Consider the following 20,359-nt stretch of genomic DNA (forward strand, 5'->3'; position numbering starts at 1 on the left):
ACCAAGCCGGCAGGGAGGGCAGTTAGGGGTGAGGCAGTTAGGGGTGATCAGGCCGGCAGGCAGAGGTAGTTAGGGGTGATTAGGCAGGCAGGCAGGTGAGCAGTTAGGAGCCAGCAGTCCTGGATTGTGAGAGGGATGTCTGACTGCTGGTTTAGGCCCGATCCCTGGGATCAGGCCTAAACCAGCAGCTGGACATCCCCCAAGGGGTCCCGGATTGGAGAGGGTGCAGGCTGGGCTGAGGGGACCCTCTCCCCCCCTGCCCCTCCCCCCCCCCCCCCCAGCCTGTACATAAATTTCATGCACTGGGCCTCTAGTATCCTATTAGTTTCTTTAAATGTGCTACCAGCCCCTCCCTCCTCTCAGGCAGGGATTGCCAAACAACCTCTGGAAAGTGGGTGCCTGGGGGCATGTGGCTACCTGGTCTTGTATAGAGAAGAGCCTGGGCAAAGGGATGCTGCCAGGAAGCAGCCGTCCCCTGGCTTCTGGGCAGGTGATGCTCCCTCCAGCTTTCCCTCCAGCTTGCAGATTTTTTTTTGCAAACGCCAAAGGTCGCATTTCAAAAAAAGAAAAACAGCGATGGACAGAACATCTTGGGAGGAGTGTGAGAGGGAGACCTTTCTGAGAAGTGTCAGAGGAGTGGAGGCTTGAATGAGAAGGAGCCAGATGTACTAGTGCTAGTGTGTGTGTGTGTGTGTGTGTGAGTGTGTGTGTGTGTGTGTGTGTGTGTGTGAGTGTGTGTGAGTGTGTGTGTGTGTGTGCGTGCACACACACGTACGGGCTGGACAGGCAGGGGCATGCATGAGAGCCTTCGGGAAGGAGGAACTGCAGGGCAGCGCTGCAGCGGAGCTTGCACATCGGAGGAGCTGGAGGCTGTGATGGGGAGACAGACAGATAGAGGAGGAGGTGGGAGCGGAAATGGCGCCAGAGGGTGGCCTGTCATGGATGGGAGCTCAGAACAGGCGGCTGTTAAGGGTCCAAGCCTCACCCAGAGCCTATCACCCACACACGTCAGGAGGAAGGGACACAGATGCCCCCGAGGGTCAGGACGGCTCCTGCGGGGCGGGGCTCGGACAAGGTCAGGTGTGCAAAAGGCCGCACACAGTCTTGACCGTCAGAAAAGTGGGCACCGTGATTCCAACACAGAGAGGGTGGAGGCCAGAAGCTCAGTCCCCTGAGCAGCTCCCTGCCCTGCACCTCTCTACATAGTCTGCGTCCAATACGTGGTCCCAAGAGGAACAGGGCCAAGAAGGGTTTTTGACAAAAAGGTGAATTAATAAAAATGGTTTGATGAGTAAATCTACTCCACTAGCTGCTTCACAGGTATGATCCATCCTAACCAAACCCTGTGGGGTGGCTGGCACGACTCCCCAGCTTACAGCTAAGGGAAGCAAGCCTCGGAGATGGGAAGGAAGTGCTTTGCTCAAGGTCATAAGGCTCGGAAGTGATGGAGGCAGGATTTGAACCCAGGTCCATCGGACTCCAGGGTCTGTGCTCAGCACCACATGCTGGGTGCTCTGTGTCGGAGCTCAGGGCAGTAGGTATCCTTCTCGCCCAGGTATCCTTCTCGCCCAGGTATCCTTCTCTCCTTCTCTCTCTTGGCCAAAAGAACTCTCCCACCTGCTGCTGGCCAGCTTGGCAAGGGACTGGAGGCCCCTGGCTGTTCTCAGGGCCCCAGCCCTGGGGGGCAGCTGTCCCAGTTCTAGAACCATCCACCTACCAGGTCTGCAAATCTGTGTCTGGGTATCCTTGCTTCTATGTGAAAATCTAGATGTGTGTCCGCCTACCTTGGAAAGTGTCGTAGCAGGATAGTAAGAAGCTAGGAAAATCCCTGGGCAAGTGGAATGGGGAAACTGAGGCAAGAAAATCAAACAAGGCCAAGCAGTTTGGGCGGCTTGCAGCCAGCTTGTGAGCTGCAAGACTTTATCTTCCCCAACCAAGGACACTTGAGAGCAAATGGTTTATACCTCTCCTCCTTAACCAGAGAACACAAAGCTTAAATCACCCTGCCTGGGAAATAGAGAACAAAGACCCAATCAGTGCCATGTGTGCCAACCAAACCCAAGGACAGATGAGTTGGGGAACAAATAACAAAAGCCCCATTAACGCCAGACAGACCTAAGATAACAGTAAAAGACCAGTCATCCAAAACTCCCCTATATACTCATTTTAATGCATCAACATATTTAAAAATGAACCTGGGAAGCTAATGAATATTGTACTGAAACCCTCCCCTAAGATTCTCACCTGCAAGAAAAAGAAGGAGGAGGAGGAGGAGGAGGAGGGAGAGGAGGAAGAGGAGGAGGAGGAGGAGGAGGAGGAGGAGAAAAAAGCCCTCAGGACAGAAACTCAATGAAGGCTCACTCTAGAGCACGCCCATGCCCCTTCCCTGCATGATTTTTTAAATTTATTTTTAAGGGTTCCCAGGAAGCTTGCAGCCAGGGGAGCGCTGGGCAGTGGCAGCTTGACCCAGGCTCACCCCCTGATCCTGTCTCCAAGGCCCCCTTTTCCTCTGACTTCCCAGTGAGCTAGCAGCAGCCCCACAGTGGCTCACTTCTTTCCTATCTCGTTTCTAGGGAGACAAAGCACCCGCCTGGGCTCTCCCCTGTTGTTTCTTCCTTTGTTCCCCTGTCCCAGCTTTAATAAACACACCCTCCCACCCGTCTGGACTCACGAAGTGACATCTTTCCTGCACCAAGTCAAGGACGCACACACTGCAGGCCGGCCTGAGGCAGACCTGCTCCGGTTGGCCCCTGTCCAGTAGCAGTGTGAGCGTCCTCAGCCAGCTACACCCCCTTCCAAAGCCCATCCCTGAGACACATCCGTTTACTCTCTCTCTTATGCCCCTCTCTTTTACACACACACACACACACACACACACACACACACACACACACAATCAGCTCCCAGCCATAGGTGAAAATTTAGCAGAAAAGTGAGAACATGGGCTTTCGAGCAACACAAACCTGGGTTCAATGCTACCACTTACAAGTGTATGACCTGAAGCAAATTACTAGTAAGCTCTCTGAGCCTCACTTTTCTCATCTGTAAAATGGGTATCGTAATCTTACCTCTTGTTAGGAGATTTAAGATCATCCATTGACATGCCCAGCACTGCCGGGCACTCGGGAGACAGGAGCCTCATCGGCTGCAGGGGTTAAGGTTTAGGTGGGGCTCTGGCAGCCGCCTGCACCCAGTGGGCTTCCAGCAGCCTCCAGGGTCCTCCTCGAGGCTACTGAGTTCCTTCTGTATCTTCAAAGGCTCAGCCTACACCCTCCCGCACACTGCCCTCTGTCCCACCTTCATGCCCACATTTATTGAAAACTCTAACTCAGAATAAAAGAGAAAGGAGACTATCCCAACCCTGCCCCAGCAATTCAGAGAGAAACAAGGACGCTTCGCCACCCACGATGCCTGGGTCTCCCCACAGAGCTCCAAGCTGGGCCAACCCCCCTTCTCCTGGTCCATCTACCCACTGCCTGCAGGTCCAGTGCAGTCTTGTCACAGACCGAGGTCTCCCCAGAATGGGTGCAGCCAGAGGCCCTGAATCCAATCGTCCTCTGCACACACCCATCTTCCCCACTTCAAACCTGGTTCTCAGGGACACGGGAATTGGCAGATGGACAGATGGACAAGAGCCTGCTGTGCATGCTCCGCCCTGTACCAGGACCCCAAGCCCCAGCCTGAGGGCCAGCACCCCACCAGAAGGAAGCCCCACATGCCCTCAGGAGCCGGGTCTGAGGGGAACACTGTTTCATGGTGAGAAAAGCCAGGGAGTGAGGGATGTGGGTGTGGCCAGCTCTTCCTGGGCCAGACCTTGGACTAGATGGTGCCGAGAGGAAGGAGTTGGGGACAGAGCTGAACTGGATCAGTTCCCGTCCCTGGGGTGCATGCAGCCTTGGGCCCAGCCCTGTACCACCCTGCACGGAGCACAGGATGGACAGCGCAGCCTGACCCCTGGGCTGAATGCCACACCCCCTGCCCACCCTGGGTCTAGACAGCACCTCCCTCAGGCACCTCCCTGCAGGCTGGGGGCCCGGAGGCCTTCCTGGAGGAGGGGTGAGCTGTGCCTCAAGGGAGGGTGAGCAGGGTTGGCCAGGCTGGGGCAGGAGAGAGGGAGGGAGAACAGACACAGGTCAAAGCAACCAGGCCACTTCCAGGAGAAGCTGGATCTAGAACTTTCTCCTCCAGAGTAAGGTCCGGCTCATCAGAGCAGGGAGGGGACATGGTGTCTGCTGTGACAGCCACAGCCCTGAGGTGCCAATCCCCAGACCTCCAGGGAGCCACAGGTGCCTCTGAATGGGTCAAGGTTGGGTGCCGCACGCTGGGCCTGTCTCCTGTGACTGTGGCCATAGAATGCCCCACCCTGCAAGGCTGCATCTGAAACCAGGGCCTGGCCCGCTGGTGGGGTCCAAGCAGACTGTGCCTCAGGGGAGGACAGGGCTGAGGGAAAGTGCTCGGCTGCTCGGATGTGGCTCATGCCGGTGGCCCCCATCTCTCTCTCTCTGTCACACACTGCCACACAGCTACACACACACACACACACACACACACACAGAGCCTCTCTCTCACACACACACACACACACACACACACACAGGGCCTCACACACACACACACCTCACACATACACACAGCCTCACACACATACACACACACAGCCTCTCATACACACACACACACACACACACACACACACCTCACACATACACACAGCCTCACACACATACACACACACACAGCCTCTCATACACACACACACACACACACACACAGCCTCACAAGGCACATCTAGATGACACTTCTCTGCTCTCTGTCCTCGCCTGGGGTCCCACATGCAGGATGTAGAGTGTGAGCTGCGGAGTCTGCCTGAGGCCCTCCTCTCTGCCCTCCTCTGGGAGCCTGGCCTTCCTGCTCTCTCACGTGAACCACCGCCCCACCCCCACCCCCACTCCCACTCCCACTTGGGGCCGGTTCAAATCCCAGCTCTGCCACTTATCAGTGATGCTCTTAGTAAATGTCACTGTCCGCCACTCCGTGCCTCAGTTTCCTCCTCTGTAAAATGGGAGTAATAATAGTACTTACACAGGGTTGCTATGAGCATGAAATGATTGAGTATTTGGAAAAGGTCTAGCATAATGCCTGGCACTCAGTGCTGAGAGGGTTTGTTAAATAACATAATCATGCTTACCCACAGGCCTTTCTTAGGTCCTTTCCTATGTGGAGACTCCCAAGGGTGAGCCCATCTCCTCCTGAGGCCCTGGAATGGGAGCCTAGAGGGAAAAACAGGAAATGCCTTCTCTCCCTGAAGCTGCCCTGATGCCCATGAGGTGCTCCTGCTGCCTGGCTGGTCCCCTCCCCAGCATAGCTGCCTGGGGCTGTGTCTCGCCTGCCCCCCAAACCTTGAGCTACATCCCAAAACATCCTGTCTGTGCTCACTTATCCCCAGATTGAGTCTAGGCCTGCCTGCCCCATTGAGCTGTGGGTTTCCTCATGGCAGACACCTGGTAAGAACCTCTCCAGGCCCCTAGCCTCTCCCAGTCTAGGGATGGGCACAGAGAGAGCTGCTGTTATGCTCAGCATGGCCCAGCAGGGGCCAGATCTCAGGAGGCCTCCCAGGGAAGTGTCCCATAGAGCAGGTCCGCAGGCTCCCGCTCCGGGTCAGGATGAGTGTGGTGACCAGACCCATCCAGGGCCAACCAGCCCGTGCTGAGGGGCTGCGGGGCCACCCAGGAAGGGAGGAGAGGCCCAGAGACGCTGCTTCTAGAAAAAGGCATTATTGAAGGAAACCAGTGCTGGTTGGGGGTTGGTTGCTATAGAAACACGTCCTAACTATCTCCCAAACTGCTGTATGCGCCATTGATGAGCTTGTGTGCTAGGCTGTTTCAGGGGACATGCCAGGAGTCCCAGGAGGGCCTGTCTGCTGGGGTTCCCAGCACCTGGAGCCCAGATCCTGAAGGGCCCGGAAGGAAACCAGCTTCTGGGGCAACCAGGCAGCTCCATCGGCCCAGCGGTGGGCTCAGGACTGAGGCTGTGTGTCTGGGCTGCAGAATCATCCTGAGGTTGGCCGCCGCCCCAACCTTGAGCTGGCCACAGATCAAGGCACAAGCATGATCCCCGGACATGCTGAGACCCAGCTGCAGATCAGGCCACAGCCCCAATCTCAAACCAAGCTAGGAGGTGAATCAGACCCAGCCGCAGATTCGCAACCCACCAAGCAATGACTCCAGCCTGACCCTGGCCTTAAGCCGCACGAGGCGCCATCAAGGGGCCTCGCCAATCACTTCGAGGATGTTTTCAGGGCCAGCACTGAATCCGCACGGCATCTCCCACCCCTGCCAGGCATCTGTGTGGCCTTCACTTCTTACTATCTCCACAACAGCCCAGCGAGGTCAGTATAGAAGGGCCGTGATCCCTGTTCGCAGATGGGAAAGGGGAAGCTGGGAGGAGGAAGCTGACCTGCCCACTGTCCGGCTCTTGCTCCCGGGTGGGCTGAGTGGGATGAGAGTCTGGCCTCCCAGTAAGGACACAGTTGGCCAAATCAGTTGCCTTGGAAAAGATGTGCTTTTTGAAGACCTGCTAGTATCTCATAAATATGCCATTTAAATACCCATTAATTACCTTATTGAGGAACTAATTAGTGATTAATAGCTTTGGCTATCTATTGTACTTTCATTTGCTCTGCCAACTCGGCTCCCAACAGTTCTGAGTTACTTGGAACAAGTCTCTCAAGCCCCAGATGTCCCCTCTCGGTCCCTCCAGACTCTTGCTCCAGAAGGGAGACACTTTCTCCTCCCTCTAAAGGGAGCTCCCACAGCATCTGCCACCGATGGCTCTGCCACCTGCGGGCTCCTCAGGAGGGCAGCTGGGAGCAGGGGGAGCCCCAAAAGAGGGGACAGAGGGCCCCCCTCAGCATCCACAGGAAGGCACTCCTTCCAATCAACTCAGGGCACCTTTGGGAAGTGGGGACGGAGGCTTGTGGGGGCCTGGTGGGGGCTACAGATTCCATGGAGAATGCTGCTCCCTGCCAGCCCTGCCCACACACATTGACCTCGCCCCCCACAGCGCTTTCAGAGACCCCCCCACCTCAATGAGTGAGCCAGCTTTCTGGTAAGGGCACCAAAGGCTACCGTGAAGCACGCAGCCCTCCACCAGCCAGGACCTAGTGGCTCCCGTGGGCCATTCCTACCACCTGCCGCTCCAGGCTGCTACTAAGCAAAGATGGGGCCTCGGCTGCCTCTCTCCCCAGGCTCTCCATTTGGTGCCAAATCCCAGCACAGGGAATTGAGAATTGCCAGCCAGGAGGGACCCCAGAGGCGGGGCTGCATAATGCTTTCATGGCTGCTTCAGATGACACTGTACAAGAAGGAAACACACAGGCAGCAAGGGATAAACATCATCACCACCACCACCACCACCACCCCACCCCACCCCCCACTGGGCAGTAACAGGAGAGCTGAAAATAGCTTTTTACCACTGGGGATGATTCCAGGGTTGCTCAGCTGGGACCAGCCTCAGGGGAGGCAGGAGGCGGGGAATGGGGGTGGGGAGAGAGAAGGAAGCCCCAGGAGGAGCAGCCCAGAAAAGGTCAGAGGTGTGCGAGTGATGGGCGGCCCAGACGCCCCACACCTCCGGAAGACAGACTCCTGAGCGCTCCCACTTCGGTGCGCACACCTAGGTCTCTCCCAGAGGAGCCAGGAGCGCAGGGCGGGATGTGCTCAGCAAACACGGAGAGCCGAGCAAACAGGGCATCTCGGTAGCCGCTCATCCGCCAGAACTCAGCGCCCCTCCCAGACCGAGCCCGGCGCGTTTCTATTTTTGCTTTCAACCCTTGTTTGGCATCCCTGGCTCCCGGTCGGCGACTTCCCCTCCCTCCAGAATAACGGGTCATCTGGGAAGGAGAAGCACCTCCTCGCTGGCCTCCCCTGCCCCAGGTCTGCAAATAAACGGGCTGACCCTCACAGAAGGGGGTGCCCAGACCCCCTCGCACCTTCCCCTGGCAGAGCGCCATCTGCGCCCTCGCCTGCTCCCCGGCCTCGGAGAAGAACCTCACCGAGACGCCTAGAGAGACAGCTTGCCACCCAAGAACTCTGGTTTCCAGATGCAAAGGCACCTGCTCCCTGCCAGCCCTGCCCACACGCGTTGACCTCGCCCCCCACAGCCACAATTCACCGGCAGTGAATTCACTCCGGGTCCTGAATTCACCCCACAGACAGGCCTGAGCCCGAGCCCCTACATGCCACCCCAGGTCTTGAACCAAGCCCTGATGTGGCCACACAGGCTCTCAGCTGGCCCCAGCCTGAGCCAGGGCCCTATTCCCAAGTGAACCTCACAAATGCAGCCCCGGAGAGAGCCCGGGGGAAGCAGGGTGGGGCCCCGCTGCAGGGACCAGCTCCCACCCCGAGCCACTGACAGGCAGCAGGCTCCCCACTCACCACCCCTCCACACATGATCTCCATGGGGGCTGGTGGCCACGCAGCTGCACAGGCCTTCCAGGCACAAGGCCCTGGAGGTGGCATTACCTCCGGAGTGACTCACTAGGCGCCCATTCCTTTGTGAAAGGGGGTGCAATTTAGCATTTTCTTTCTCCTTAGAAAACAAGAATTTTAGAAGCAAGAGTGTAGAGAGATTTGAGGGAGTGGGTGGGGAGCTCAGATCTCATTTGATTTTTACTCACTTGTTACGCATTGCCTTCTGCCCCCTGCTACTCCCACCCCTTCCCCTGGGGGCTCTGACACTCCGGGGTTGCTCAGCTGGGACCAGGTGCTCTCTATGTCCAAGCCCTCAGCATCCGAATTGTTCCCCATCTCCCACCACCGTTCTGGGGAGGGTCCTGTGGGCTAGAGAGAGGAGGAGGTGAGGCCCCTGGAGGCATAGTAAAGCCAGCAGGGAGGGAAGCCAAAAAAAAGGAGCAGTATTATCAGAGCCAGAGCTGACTTAAAGCTCATTCAGACTCCCCAAGTCTTTCCCTTCCCTCCCCCTTTTACAGATGAGAAAACTGAGGCCCGGAGGAGCAGTTCAAGGTCAACCAGTGACAGAGCGGGCTCTCTTCTCTGTTGCCCAATTTAACTCTTAGAAATGTTGGCTCCAAGAGTAGAAGAGACCTAAGTGCTGATTCCCACTTTGCCTCTAACTGTATGTGTGATTCCAGACCCAGACACTTAACCTGTCTGGGCCTCAGTTTTCTTATCCATAAGATGGGAATAACATCTGCCCTACCTTAAAGGAATGCTGTTGGTCCATTGGACAGGAGAGCATGTTGAGGACTGCTGCCAAGCAAAGAGCCAGATTGTTCTCAGGATGCTAATCCCTGACCTGGTCCTACCTCTCACAAGCCTGGATCCCGGAGTCCCTAGTCCTCAGAGCCTCGCTGGTCTCTGGGAGGTCACGCTCTTGGTCCTTGAAGACCCCAGAGAAGGACGCTTTGCCTTTCTGGCCTCGGTCTCCCATCCTGCACGATGGCCAGGGGGCCTGGCAGACCTCCCAGCCTCTTTCAGCCATGAACTGTCCCAGGATGCTAAGGTAGGGGAGAAAACACCACACCTTTCGGCCAATGCAACAGACACAGCCCCAACAAGGGGGAGTCTAGCCCTGTCCTCACTCTCTGTTTCCTCCACCGGATTCCCAAACCCCAGCCAGGCCACAAGGGCCTTCGTTCCACAGGGACAGGGGATTCTGGGCTCAGGGTCACAGGCTTGAGGTGGGGCTTCTGTTGGAGCTGCGCTGTCCTTGACTCTGCAATCACACCACAGCCAGCGCTGAGGCCCCAAAGGTCTCCAGCTGGGGCCTGTTGTGGCCTGAGGGTCTGCAAGGACAGGTAACTCGGCCAGGAACAGACCTGCCCAGCTCTAGCACCCCCAGGTCTGCAGGGACAAAGGCTTCCCGGAGGCAGATTTTAGAGAGGCGTTGGGTCAGGACAGTGGCATCCAATGTGGCCTCAGCCTTCCCCCTGGCACCTGAGCAGGTGAATTTACGTATAATCTTGCAGAGCTTGATGCCCTTCCCAAGATGCATCCCAAAGCAATCCTGATACCCTGGGCCTGAGAGTCCTGCCTCAGTCCCCTGGCACCTACCCAGCATCCTGAGAAGCCCAGTGCTGGTCCCTTTCCCAGCTTCCAGGCATCCCCTCCTCTGAGACACTGGGCCACTCCCCCTTCCCCAAACCAAGGTGCAGGGGGCCCAGGAGGAGCTCTGACTTTGGATGGTGAGAGGGCAGCTAACTCAGCAGAGCAAGGTCCAAAGTGAGACTCCAGAAAGACAGGTTTTCAGCCCAGCTCTGCCACCACCTTCCTCTGTGGCCTCAGTGTCCCCCTGTTGACAAGGGTTTGGAAAATGGGCATCTGGACACATCCTCCAGCTGTGCCACTGTAGGATCAGGACTTTATTGACTGGAATTACTGGGTTCCAAATACTCCAGCCCGCTGGCTCCTCCCCTCAGAACAGAGGCCAACATTTGGGAGCAAACTGGTTCCTCCAGCCTGGAAGGCCCAGCCCTGCAGCCCCAGCCCAGCCTCTCCACACGATCCTGTCCCAGCTTGAGAGGTTCTAAGACCCTCTTGGCTGCTCCCTCTCTTCCTGCTTGGCCAGGGGCCTCCCACTTGCCCTGCCAGCCTGCTGGGGTGTAGAGGGAGGGCCCCAGAGCCATAGAGAGGAAGGGAGGGGCAGCAAGCCTGGCAGGAACCAGAACAAACCTTTCCCAGCCTGGTAGAGCCTCTCTCCGCCCTCCCAAAAGCCCTCAGGTGGCAGCCAAAGGGACCTGTCAAAACACCCAAATCTCACTGTATTGCTTCTGTCTTCGATGCTCCCCCAAGTTCCTTTTAGCCATCTGCACCCCTGTAGGGACCCACCATCCCAGCCAGACAGATTTCTGCACCCTGGGGCATCTCCTGCCCACGCATGCCATTCCCACCGGCAGCTGTCCCTCCACATTTAACCTCTGTCCCATTCCAACCCCCTAGCCTTTGTTCAAGTCCCACCTGGAAGCCTGCCCCTTGCCACCTTCCTGTCCAAATTCTGCTAGTCTTTGAGGCCCAACTCCTAAGAAATCCAGCCTTCTCCATCCCAGGCCACCACTGGCTTCCTCTGTGTCTGCACTAGCCCATAGGGAGCCCATAGGGAGCCCATAGGGAGCTCTTATTGGAAATCACCATTTACTAAATGGACCTCCTAGATCAGTGATGGCAAACCTATGACACACGTGTCAGAGGTGACACGCGAACTCATTTTTTTGGTTGATTTTTCTTTGTTAAATGGCATTTAAATATATAAAATAAATATCAAAAATATAAGTCTTTGTTTTACTATGCTTGCAAATATCAACAAATTTCTGTATGTGACACGGCACCAGAGTTAAGTTAGGGTTTTTCAAAATGCTGACACGCAGAGCTCAAAAGGTTCGCCATCACTGTCCTAGATCCTTCCCCACCCCTGACCCCACCTCCCTACAGCAGCCTTTCATCCCCAAGGTGGGCCTCTCTCCCCCTTTGTCCCAAACTGAGAGCACAGTCAGGGCAAGGGCAAGGGCAAGGGCTCTCCTTCCCTCCCCTTTCCTCTCGAGACTGAGCAGGCACCACAGTGATCCTGGTCCGTGTGACTGAAACCCCCCCGAGGTTGGGAGCTAGAAATAGCCCGTTTGGGATTCACCCTCCATGATGGATCCCATCCTGCCTGGGACCTGATTCTCTGTACCCGGGGCCTCCGGGCACGTGGCAGTGCCTGCACTGCCCCCCCTTCAGCTCGAGTCTGGCACAGTGGACACGGCCATGGCTGGCTGCTCAGGCAGAGCCCGCTGGGAGTCTGAGGATGCCACTCACCCGACTACCTTGCGATGACCCTGGCGTCACACCCTGTGGTGGCCCTGGGGCCCAAACCCCTACTTCTTCCCTCAGTAGGTGGTCCCTGGCCGGCTTTTAGAGGCAACACCTCACTCACAGGCCCGGTTCCCACAGCCTCCGCCCCTGGCCTTCAGCCTCCCTTGGTTCTAATGGCATCTGTCCCCAGAGTGAAGGCCGGGCCTGATCATTTCTGACCATCACTCTGTCCCTGAGAGGAAGATGGTCCTGAATAACCATCCCGCTCTGTGTTACCTCCCTTCCTTGGGCCTCAGTTTCTCTCGCTGTAAGGTGAGGGACTTGAGCTCCTGTCTCCAAGGACTCGCTCTGTTCTAACACTCACCAGTCTCTTCTCAGAGACTCTGCCAGCGGGGGAGATGTCACCCCAGTATACCCATGGCTGCGTGCTGCTCTCAATTCAGTAGGTTTAGGAGCCTAAAGAAGAGGGACATTTGCAAAATGCAAAGTGGCGTGGGAGAGCTGAGGAAAGGAGTAATCCGATTTTGCTGGGGTCAAGCCCACAGGCTGCTTGGGGTGGCAGCTGAGCATGGACAGTTCGATCCACAGAGGAGGGGAGTCTGTGCCGCCCCGAGGGAAAGGGCCAAGCGTGAAATTGCAGCACAAAAGACAAACTGCTTGATGCTCGGAGCAGGGCCGTTTTTTCCACCTGTCACTGGAACACATTCCCACGGACTCTCAGCCTAGGGACCGAGCCAGCACCAGCACCCCCATTCCAGGAGGGGTGACCTATCCAGACACCGATGGAGAAACCCCACCCCTGAGAGCCCTGAGAGTCCAACAGAGCTGGTCTTCGTCCAGGCTCTGCCCAGACCCTCTGGGCCACCTGGAGGGAGCCATTTCTCTGCGTGTCTATTGCCAGATGTTTCTGAGAGGGGAGAGTAACATTTCCTGTTACTCCACCGGGTGCCTGGGACAAGCAGTAAGTATTAACAGCTATTGTGGTGGCAGTGCCCGGGCAGGTGATCTGTGCCCGGGGGTGGGCACTTGCATGCACACACATGCCCACAGAGAGCAGAGGCGGTAGGCGGACACACACCCTGTCTTGTGCCCTTTGGGAGGAGTGAAGTTGGGTAAGGACCCAGCTCAGTGGGGGAAGGAGAGAGAGAACCTTTCCCAGCCCCAATGGTGTCATCTCACTGTGCCTCCCCCAGCGGGGAGAAGGGAGGGAAGTGAGAAAGGGGGTGTTTAAATGTGTTCCCTTCTTGCTGTGTCTCACACAACCTGCCCCACCCCAACAGGACTCCTGGGGGACAGAATGGGAATCTATTCTCAGGCAGCTAAATCATACACCCCGGTGGTATTCAGGGGAGATTTGAACCGGGTCCAGGGTCCGGGGCAGCATTTGCGGGGTGCAGTGGATTCACACACAGCGGGGTGGTATGCACGCTGAGTATGTATACACATGAATTCACACATTCATGCATTCCATCATTTTCATCACTTACGGGTAGAGTGGTGGGGTTTGTGCCAGGCCAACGCCTGGTCCCAGGGGATGGCATGGCACCTGCCAACGTCACAGGTTGGTTATGAGTTCATGGCAGATCTATTCACACATGCCAGCTTCACCAGCCAGCCTGCTGAGACCCGGCTTGCTGCCCACACTGTGGGCTTTCTTCAACCTGAGCCTCCCAGGGCACCAGCGGGCCCACAGTGTGCAAACAGGGGCAGAGTCTGGTCCTCATCCCATCCCCAGTGCCAGCTCAGGACCTGGCACACAGCAGATGTTGGTGAATGAACGTCTGGCTGAATGAGTGAACGAATGACTAACGCCCACTTCCCCGCACCGCAGGCTACACTGCGTGAGTTGGAGGGAGGGCAGCGCCCCACCGGACCCCAGAAGGGGTGGCACCTTCAGACCTCCGCACCTGAGGCTCTGCCTCTGGGTCCGGTGGGGGGAGAGGGCGGGACGGTCACCAGGATGCAGCGTGGGGCAACCCCCTTGCCAAGAAGAAACCTCGGTCTCCTCCCCGAGCTGGGGGCGGGGGGCTGTCGCATCCTGGAGATAGCGAGTGGCAGGACGTGGGGGGCGCCCCGGTTTGGGGAGCAGGGCGTGGAGCGGCGGCCGCGGGACAGCCCCTCGGCCCCCGCGCCCGGGCCGGCCGGGTCCTCCGGAAGGTGGTCAGGGCGCCCACAGCCTGGCTGGACAGGGCGCCGCAGCCCTGGCCCTTCCCAGCGGGGCCGTGGCGAGGGGGACGCGGTGTCCCACGAGGTGACGGTGGGCACGGGAAGGACGCGGGGCGCGCCGAGCCCCTTCTGCACGCGCCGGGGTCTGGCCTCGCCGCCGCCCCCCGCGCCCTCGGGAACCTCCGCCCACCTGCGCGAGCGCTTCACCTGGACCGGCCGCCCCCCCTCGGGCCGCGCGGGTCCCTCCCCCGAGCCTCGGCCCTGCCCTCCGGCGCCAGCCCGCCCTCACCTGCACGGCCCGCCTTGGCCATGTCCCGGGCGGCGGGCTCCGCTGAGCTGCCCGGCTCCTCGCGCTTCCCGGGCTGGGCCCCCGGCTCCGAGCCACCTCCGGCCCGAGTGGACTCCGAGCGCCGCGCCCCGCGCCCCCACCCCGCGCGCTCCGCTGCCGCCACCGCAGCCGCCGCCTCCCCGCTCCCTCCCGCTCCCTTAAAGGCGCCGAGCGGCCGCCGCGCCGGCCCCCCGCCGCCGGGGAGGGACTAACGAGCGAGGCGCCCTACCCGCCCCCGCGGGCCCGCACCCGCCCGGCCGCGGCCGCCGCTCCAGCCCGCTCTGCTCCGGTCACAGCGCGCGGCGACCCAGCCCCGGGCGCGTGCAGAGACCGGGCGAGAGACACGAGAGACTGCGGACCAGACAGAGACGGGGACGGGGACGGGGACGGGGACGGGGAGGCAGGGAGGCTGAGAGACACCTCCCTAGGGCTGAGCCACCGGCGGGGAGAGGAATTCAGAGACAAAATGCAGAGACTAGAAACACAGCGCCTGGCGCCGAGAGTGACTGAGGCAGCAGGGATGAGGAGAGAGGATGGAAGAAGGGGCACGGGGCGGCTCCCACGAAGCCAAGAAGGAGGTGGCTCCAGAGCTCAGAGACAAGGGAGGGCCCCTCATCAGCCCCCTCCCGAGCTCGGGGCATCTCCAGGGTCGGACCTAGTCCCAGAGGGGAAGAGGCTCCTGTGCCCTCACTGTAAAGGAACCTGCACAACACATGCAAATCCGGTGCGCCCCACCCAGGCTGGAGCAGAGCTGGCGAGGCCAGTAGCTCAGCTGTGAGCAGTGCCCCCTCCACCTCCCACACCTGGGGTGCAGATGTTTTGGTGAACAGGCCTGGTGGAGGCCGGGGAGATTTTGGTTGTGGCTTCTGCAGCTGGGGATCCACCGTCCTGCCCGACAGGGGTTAGGAGATGGCCAGCTGTTCTGGTGGGACCTGGGTGGTAGCCAGGGGAGGCCCCAGGGGAAAGAAGCCTCCTCCCTAGTCAAGGCCAGACCAGGTCTGTGGGCCCAACAGATGTCTGACCAGCCTTCGGCAGCTCCCAACAGCCCCCAGGCCAGATGCCGGGCTTCCTGCTGCTGGAAGGGATAGGGAGTAGCTACTTTCCCAATGCTTTTCCTCTCCCCTGAGAAGATGCCTTCCTCCTCCTTCTAAGGAATTGGTTAAAGCTCAGTTACAACCTGCAGCCAGTCACCCCCACCCACCCTGTCCCAGTCCCAACCTTCCAGGGAAAAGGCCCATCAGATAATTCCAGCCTTGGGCTAGCCAGGGGTTCCATCAGCCCCTCTATGGAAACTGCGTACACGTGGGGCAAAAAGGAGCCTCGATGGACATTTAGTCCAGCACCCCCTCTAGGGCTCTAACTCCACCCACAGAATCCCCACCCCGCGATCCTTCAGCTCTTGGCTGAGTACATCCAGGGACAGAGTTCTTCCGTCTCCGGGTGGTGCTGACTGTGAGGATGTGTTCCCTCATTTGAGTCGAATTCTGTGTCTTTCACGACCCACCTGTGAGTCCTTCTGATGTCTCACCCGGCAAATCCAAAGCTCCCCAGGGCCCTGTCCAAAAGCCCCCGTGTGGCTTCACCCGCCACCCAGGTATGCAGAGCCTGTCTCATTTGTAGCACTGACAGTCCCACGTCCCAGGAAACCCTTCAGTCCCAAGAACTCTGGATCCCAGAATCAGCCGGCAGTGCTGTCTCCAGCAGACAGAATGCCAGAAGCTCCGAGGTGGGGAGCCAGAGCTGCTCTCCAGTGTGTGCCAGGGGTCACCAGCTGGGAGAGCGTGGATGGATCCCTACAGCCTTTCCCCAGCACTGGGGTGAGGAGCAATGGGAATAGCAATGGATTTTCATTGGACAGGCAGGGTGCTCAGGTGCTCTCTGAGGTGGACTATATCACCCGCAGTTTACGCGTAAGGAAATGGACGCTGAGAAGTTTGGTGCCCACGGTCACGCAGGATTAGATTTCAGGCCTGTGCTCGGCCCTGCCCTCACCCATCCCTGCAGGTGGGACACAGTCAGAGGCCTGACCGCTTGGGTAACGTCCAGGTTTGGCCACCTGGTCTGTGGGTGTGAGTGGTCACAGAGGAGCAATATACCTGCTTCCCAAGCAACACACCTGGGTCTGAGCAGCTCCCCCTGAGCCCTTGGCTCACGGCAGCAATAGTGACCACAGTCTGGCAGGGGCCCTCCGCACATGTGTGTGTGTGTGTGTGTGTGTGAGAGAGAGAGAGAGAGAGAGAGAGAGAGAGAGAGAGAGAGAGGACACATCCTGCTCAGGGAAGATGCACCTTGAGGTGGGCACTGAGACCCCTCCCCACCACGGAGCCCAGTCACCACAAACCCTTGGGAGAGGGTGGGTGGAGCAGTTGAGGGGAGGTGCCGAGTAGATGGGAATCATAGAAATCATCCAGCCAGAACCCCCTCCGCACCCTCATTTCTCAGATGGGAAGACAATGGGCCAGAGGTGGAGGGGGCTTGCCACAGGACCACGGACTTCCCGGCTGGATCCACGCTTCCCCTCTGTCACCCACCACAACCCTAGCCCCATCTGAAATGCAGTCCCATTGTGTGGATCTAGGGTCTGACAGGGAATGTGGGGCCCTACTCCGTACCTGCCCCCCCACCCCCCGCCCTAAGGCAGCTCCTGGACGTGCTGTCTGTTAGCAGCTGCCCAGGAAGGCCAGCCCTGCCTTCAGACGGAGCAAACACTTCAGGACATGAGGCCATTAGATCAACCAGTGGGAGTTCACTTCCTGCTTCAGTAGAATCGCCCTTAATTGAAGAAAAGAATAACTAGCAATTTAGAGATGCTGACCTCCGCTGCCTGCAGGAGGGGAGCAGGAGCCAGCAGCTCTGCGAGGAGAGTGACGGCACCAGGGCTCCAGACCACACGCTTTCCCTGGGACCTGCTGCCCAGGCCTTTCCTCGGACCACAGTCTTCCTCCTCCTCCTCCTCCTCCAGAGTGGCCAGCTGCTCCCAGGCCCAGCCAAGCATTGCAGCTCAGAGAACTGGAACAGAAATGTGCAGAGGCCCGAGCTGCCTGTTGTCTGGGAGAGTGTGTGCACAGATGTGGGCAGAGCTCCGGGCAGGTGGTGGGAGCTGGCTGGGGGGACTCCTCAAGGCGACAGACCCCAGGCCAGGGCATCCATCCTGGGCAGGCAGTATCCAAGCACTTGGGAAGGTACGTCACAGTCTTCAGGAGCCAACGTGGCCCCTGGAAAGGCAGTCAGGCCAGGCTACGCTCCCTTCCTTTTGGGACACATTACGACCGGTGGAGTTGGGTATTGCCCTGCCTGCTGGGCCTGGCAGGGCTGCTGCCCAACTCTCTGGTAGTGACGTTCTGAACAGCATGGGAGTCAGGAGCGGGACAATGGCCGGTCGAGGGACTTATTCCTGTCCACCTCTGATGCAAGGAGGCCTGGGACCAGCTCAAGCACTTCAGCAAGGGTAACCACGACAGCCAAGTCCCACTGCCTCTGCCAATGGCACCTGTTCCCTCTCAACTGAGCCCCTGGAGACGTCTTCCCTCCCTGCAGGGCCTCCTGGCCGGCTCTGTACCCATCTTGGCTCCCTCCTCACTGCTTTCCACTCTTAAGTCCCTTGGTTGGTGTCCACTGCCATGGGGTCCACCTCCAATCACAAAAGTGGCCCCAGAAACAGATGCTCTTCTTTGGAGCCTTCCAGAGTAGCTCCGAGAATGGCTGGTGTGTTCTCACCACAGCCTTCTTGCCCCAGGCGAACCCCAGTTCTGCCCTCTGGCCAGGACACTCATCAGACTTTCACTTGACCACAGTGTGTTCCGTCTCTGCCTCCAGAGTGGCCAGCTGCTACCTCATTGAATACTTGAGTGTCCAGATGAGCTGAGGCCGCGTGGATTTCATGTCAGCAATTGCTCTTTAGCTCGCTTCTCAGTCTCACCCAGTGGGATTCTGGAGAGAGGGTCTGGAGAGAGGCTGAGCGGTAGGTTTTTCAAGAAAAAGGGTGGTTGAGTGGAGGCAGAGAGATGTAGCAGCTTTGCTAAGGGGGTTTGGGGGGAGGGACCGAGCTGGTTAAAGACAGAGGCCGTCCAATAGTTCCCACTGGGTAAGGGAGAATGGGACCCCTCCTCCCCTGCCCACAACCGGCAGCAACAATTTGCCTCCTCTGGCTTCAGCTTCAGCCAGTAGGAGCTGTATTTCGGGTTTGTTTGATGTCAAGACTGCTGAGATTGGCCCCACGCAAGCTCAGTTGTCTTCAAGTGATACTTAGACCAAACAGGAAACTAGGTGAACACCTAAACTCTGTTGCAAAGGCGGCCCTTGCCACGCCCATCAGCCAGGTGCCCCGGTGCCCTTCCTGCCCCACCCCGCAGCATTGTTCATTTATGACAAATTCCACAACTCAGAAAACCAAACACAGTTGTAGATGATGAGGCACTAAAAAAACACCAGGTCGGCAGGGAAAGCGGCCTGTGGTTCCTGACTAGTAATGCAACAGCGTGGACAAGGGCAGGAAATCACAACCAGGTTAGGTAAACAGATTATGCGGCTTTATCTGCACCTAGGATACCATCTACACCTGTTATGGCTCGTGTACACCTTGCCTCAGGTACAGCCTCCCCTCAGGCTCCTCCTGCTCAGGCACGGACCTTGCTCTAGACGCCAGCAAGCTCCCAGCTCCCGCCAGGCTGGCCGAGAACACGGGAACTCGGGATGCGGCGTGGGAAGGTCCTGAGGACCATCCAGACCTAAATCTTCTTGGTTTATTTTGTTTCAACCCGCGATGCACAGAATGGCATTGGTGTCCTGCTCCCCGGCCCCCGGCCTCTCCCACCAATCGGAGCACTTAGTATGATAACACCTCATCTTTCTTCCCAGTCCCCTCTTAATGGCCCCCTCGGTTCACAGCCCCTCGCTGCTACAAATGCTGCTGCCACACACATCCCCGTGGGAGAGATCCTCTGGGGCCCACGCACGGCAAAGGCTGGCGGAGCTGCCGAACCTGCCCCTTTCCCTAAAGACCACGTGGCCAAATGGCTCTCCAGAGAGATTGTGCTGTCGACGCCTTCGGTGACGGATGGTAAGACGGAGGCCCCAGCAGGGCAGCGCCTGTGCCCTAGTTTAGAACCTGTGTTCCAACTCCCAGCCAGGGGTCTGCTTGCTCAGAACATTCCGTCGCCTCTCCCTTCCCGGGCTCCTGCAGCCTCCCACGGAGTCAGCCCTGCAGCTGCAGCCCTGATCCGGAACCGGCCTGTGATACAAACTGTCTCTCTCCTGCGTGTCCAGTACAATGGTACCCACCACGCACCTTCCCAGGGGGCAGTAGAGAGCCGAGAAGGTGGGAGGTCCGAGCTGACGTCGGAGTGGGAAGGCCTCCCGCACAACCGCAGGAATGAGCCTGGCAGCCCCACTGCCCATGTGTGATGAAGGTTCGGCCACAGCCCCTGCCCGCCCTGCTCAGCTCTGTCCTTGCTGATACGGATCTCACGGTGTATTAGTCTTGATTCCCCACAGAGGAGCCGGCACTGCTCAGGGCTCAGGGAGCTGCAGAATGAATGCCGGGGGAGGAAGGCTCGTGCTGTCCATCCTCCTGCCTCCAGACTTTGCTGAAACCTTGAGACCTCTTAACAGAGAGGCCAGCTGGGAAGCTCTTCCTCTCATCTGCTCTAGTCTCTCCTACGTAAGTAGACAGTAATAATGATGACAACGAGCAGTAGATATTTGCTGGGTGACTACTTTGAAGTGCTTTTCATGCATTGCCTCATTTAATACTTACAGCAGCATAATGAGGGAAGTGCTATTATGAGCATTTTGCAGATAAGGAAACTGAGGATCAGAGACCCTAGGTATCTTTCTTTAGGTCACACAGCCAATAAGTGTTGAAGCAAAAGTATGCTAACCCAAGCCCTTTTTTTTGGTGTTGTTAGTCCTCATCTGAGGATATTTTTCCATTGACTTTTAGGGAGAGTGGAAGAGAGAGGAAAAGAGGGAGAGAAACATCGATGTGAGAAAAACACATCCACTGATTGCCTCCTGCACAAGCCCTGACCAGAGCCTGAGCCAGGGAGGAGCCTGCAAC

At 58.1% G+C, this 20,359-nt stretch overlaps 1 protein-coding gene across 1 annotated transcript in view; it reads right to left on the reverse strand.

The window, feature by feature from the left end:
• PITPNM3 (PITPNM family member 3) overlaps window positions 1-14,369 on the reverse strand; it is an 89,192-nt gene extending 74,823 nt beyond the window's left edge. The window contains exon 1 of the mRNA XM_070393547.1: window positions 14,263-14,369. Within this exon, the coding sequence (XP_070249648.1) occupies window positions 14,263-14,284 (22 nt within the window). The 5' untranslated portion in view covers window positions 14,285-14,369. The remainder of the gene's footprint in view (window positions 1-14,262) is intronic.
• Window positions 14,370-20,359: the final 5,990 nt, after the last annotated feature.

Source organism: Myotis yumanensis, unplaced genomic scaffold, assembly GCF_028538775.1.
Source record: "Myotis yumanensis isolate MYYU_CA2020_CCGP unplaced genomic scaffold, mMyoYum1.0.hap1 SCAF_16, whole genome shotgun sequence".
Lineage (NCBI taxonomy): Eukaryota > Metazoa > Chordata > Mammalia > Chiroptera > Vespertilionidae > Myotis > Myotis yumanensis.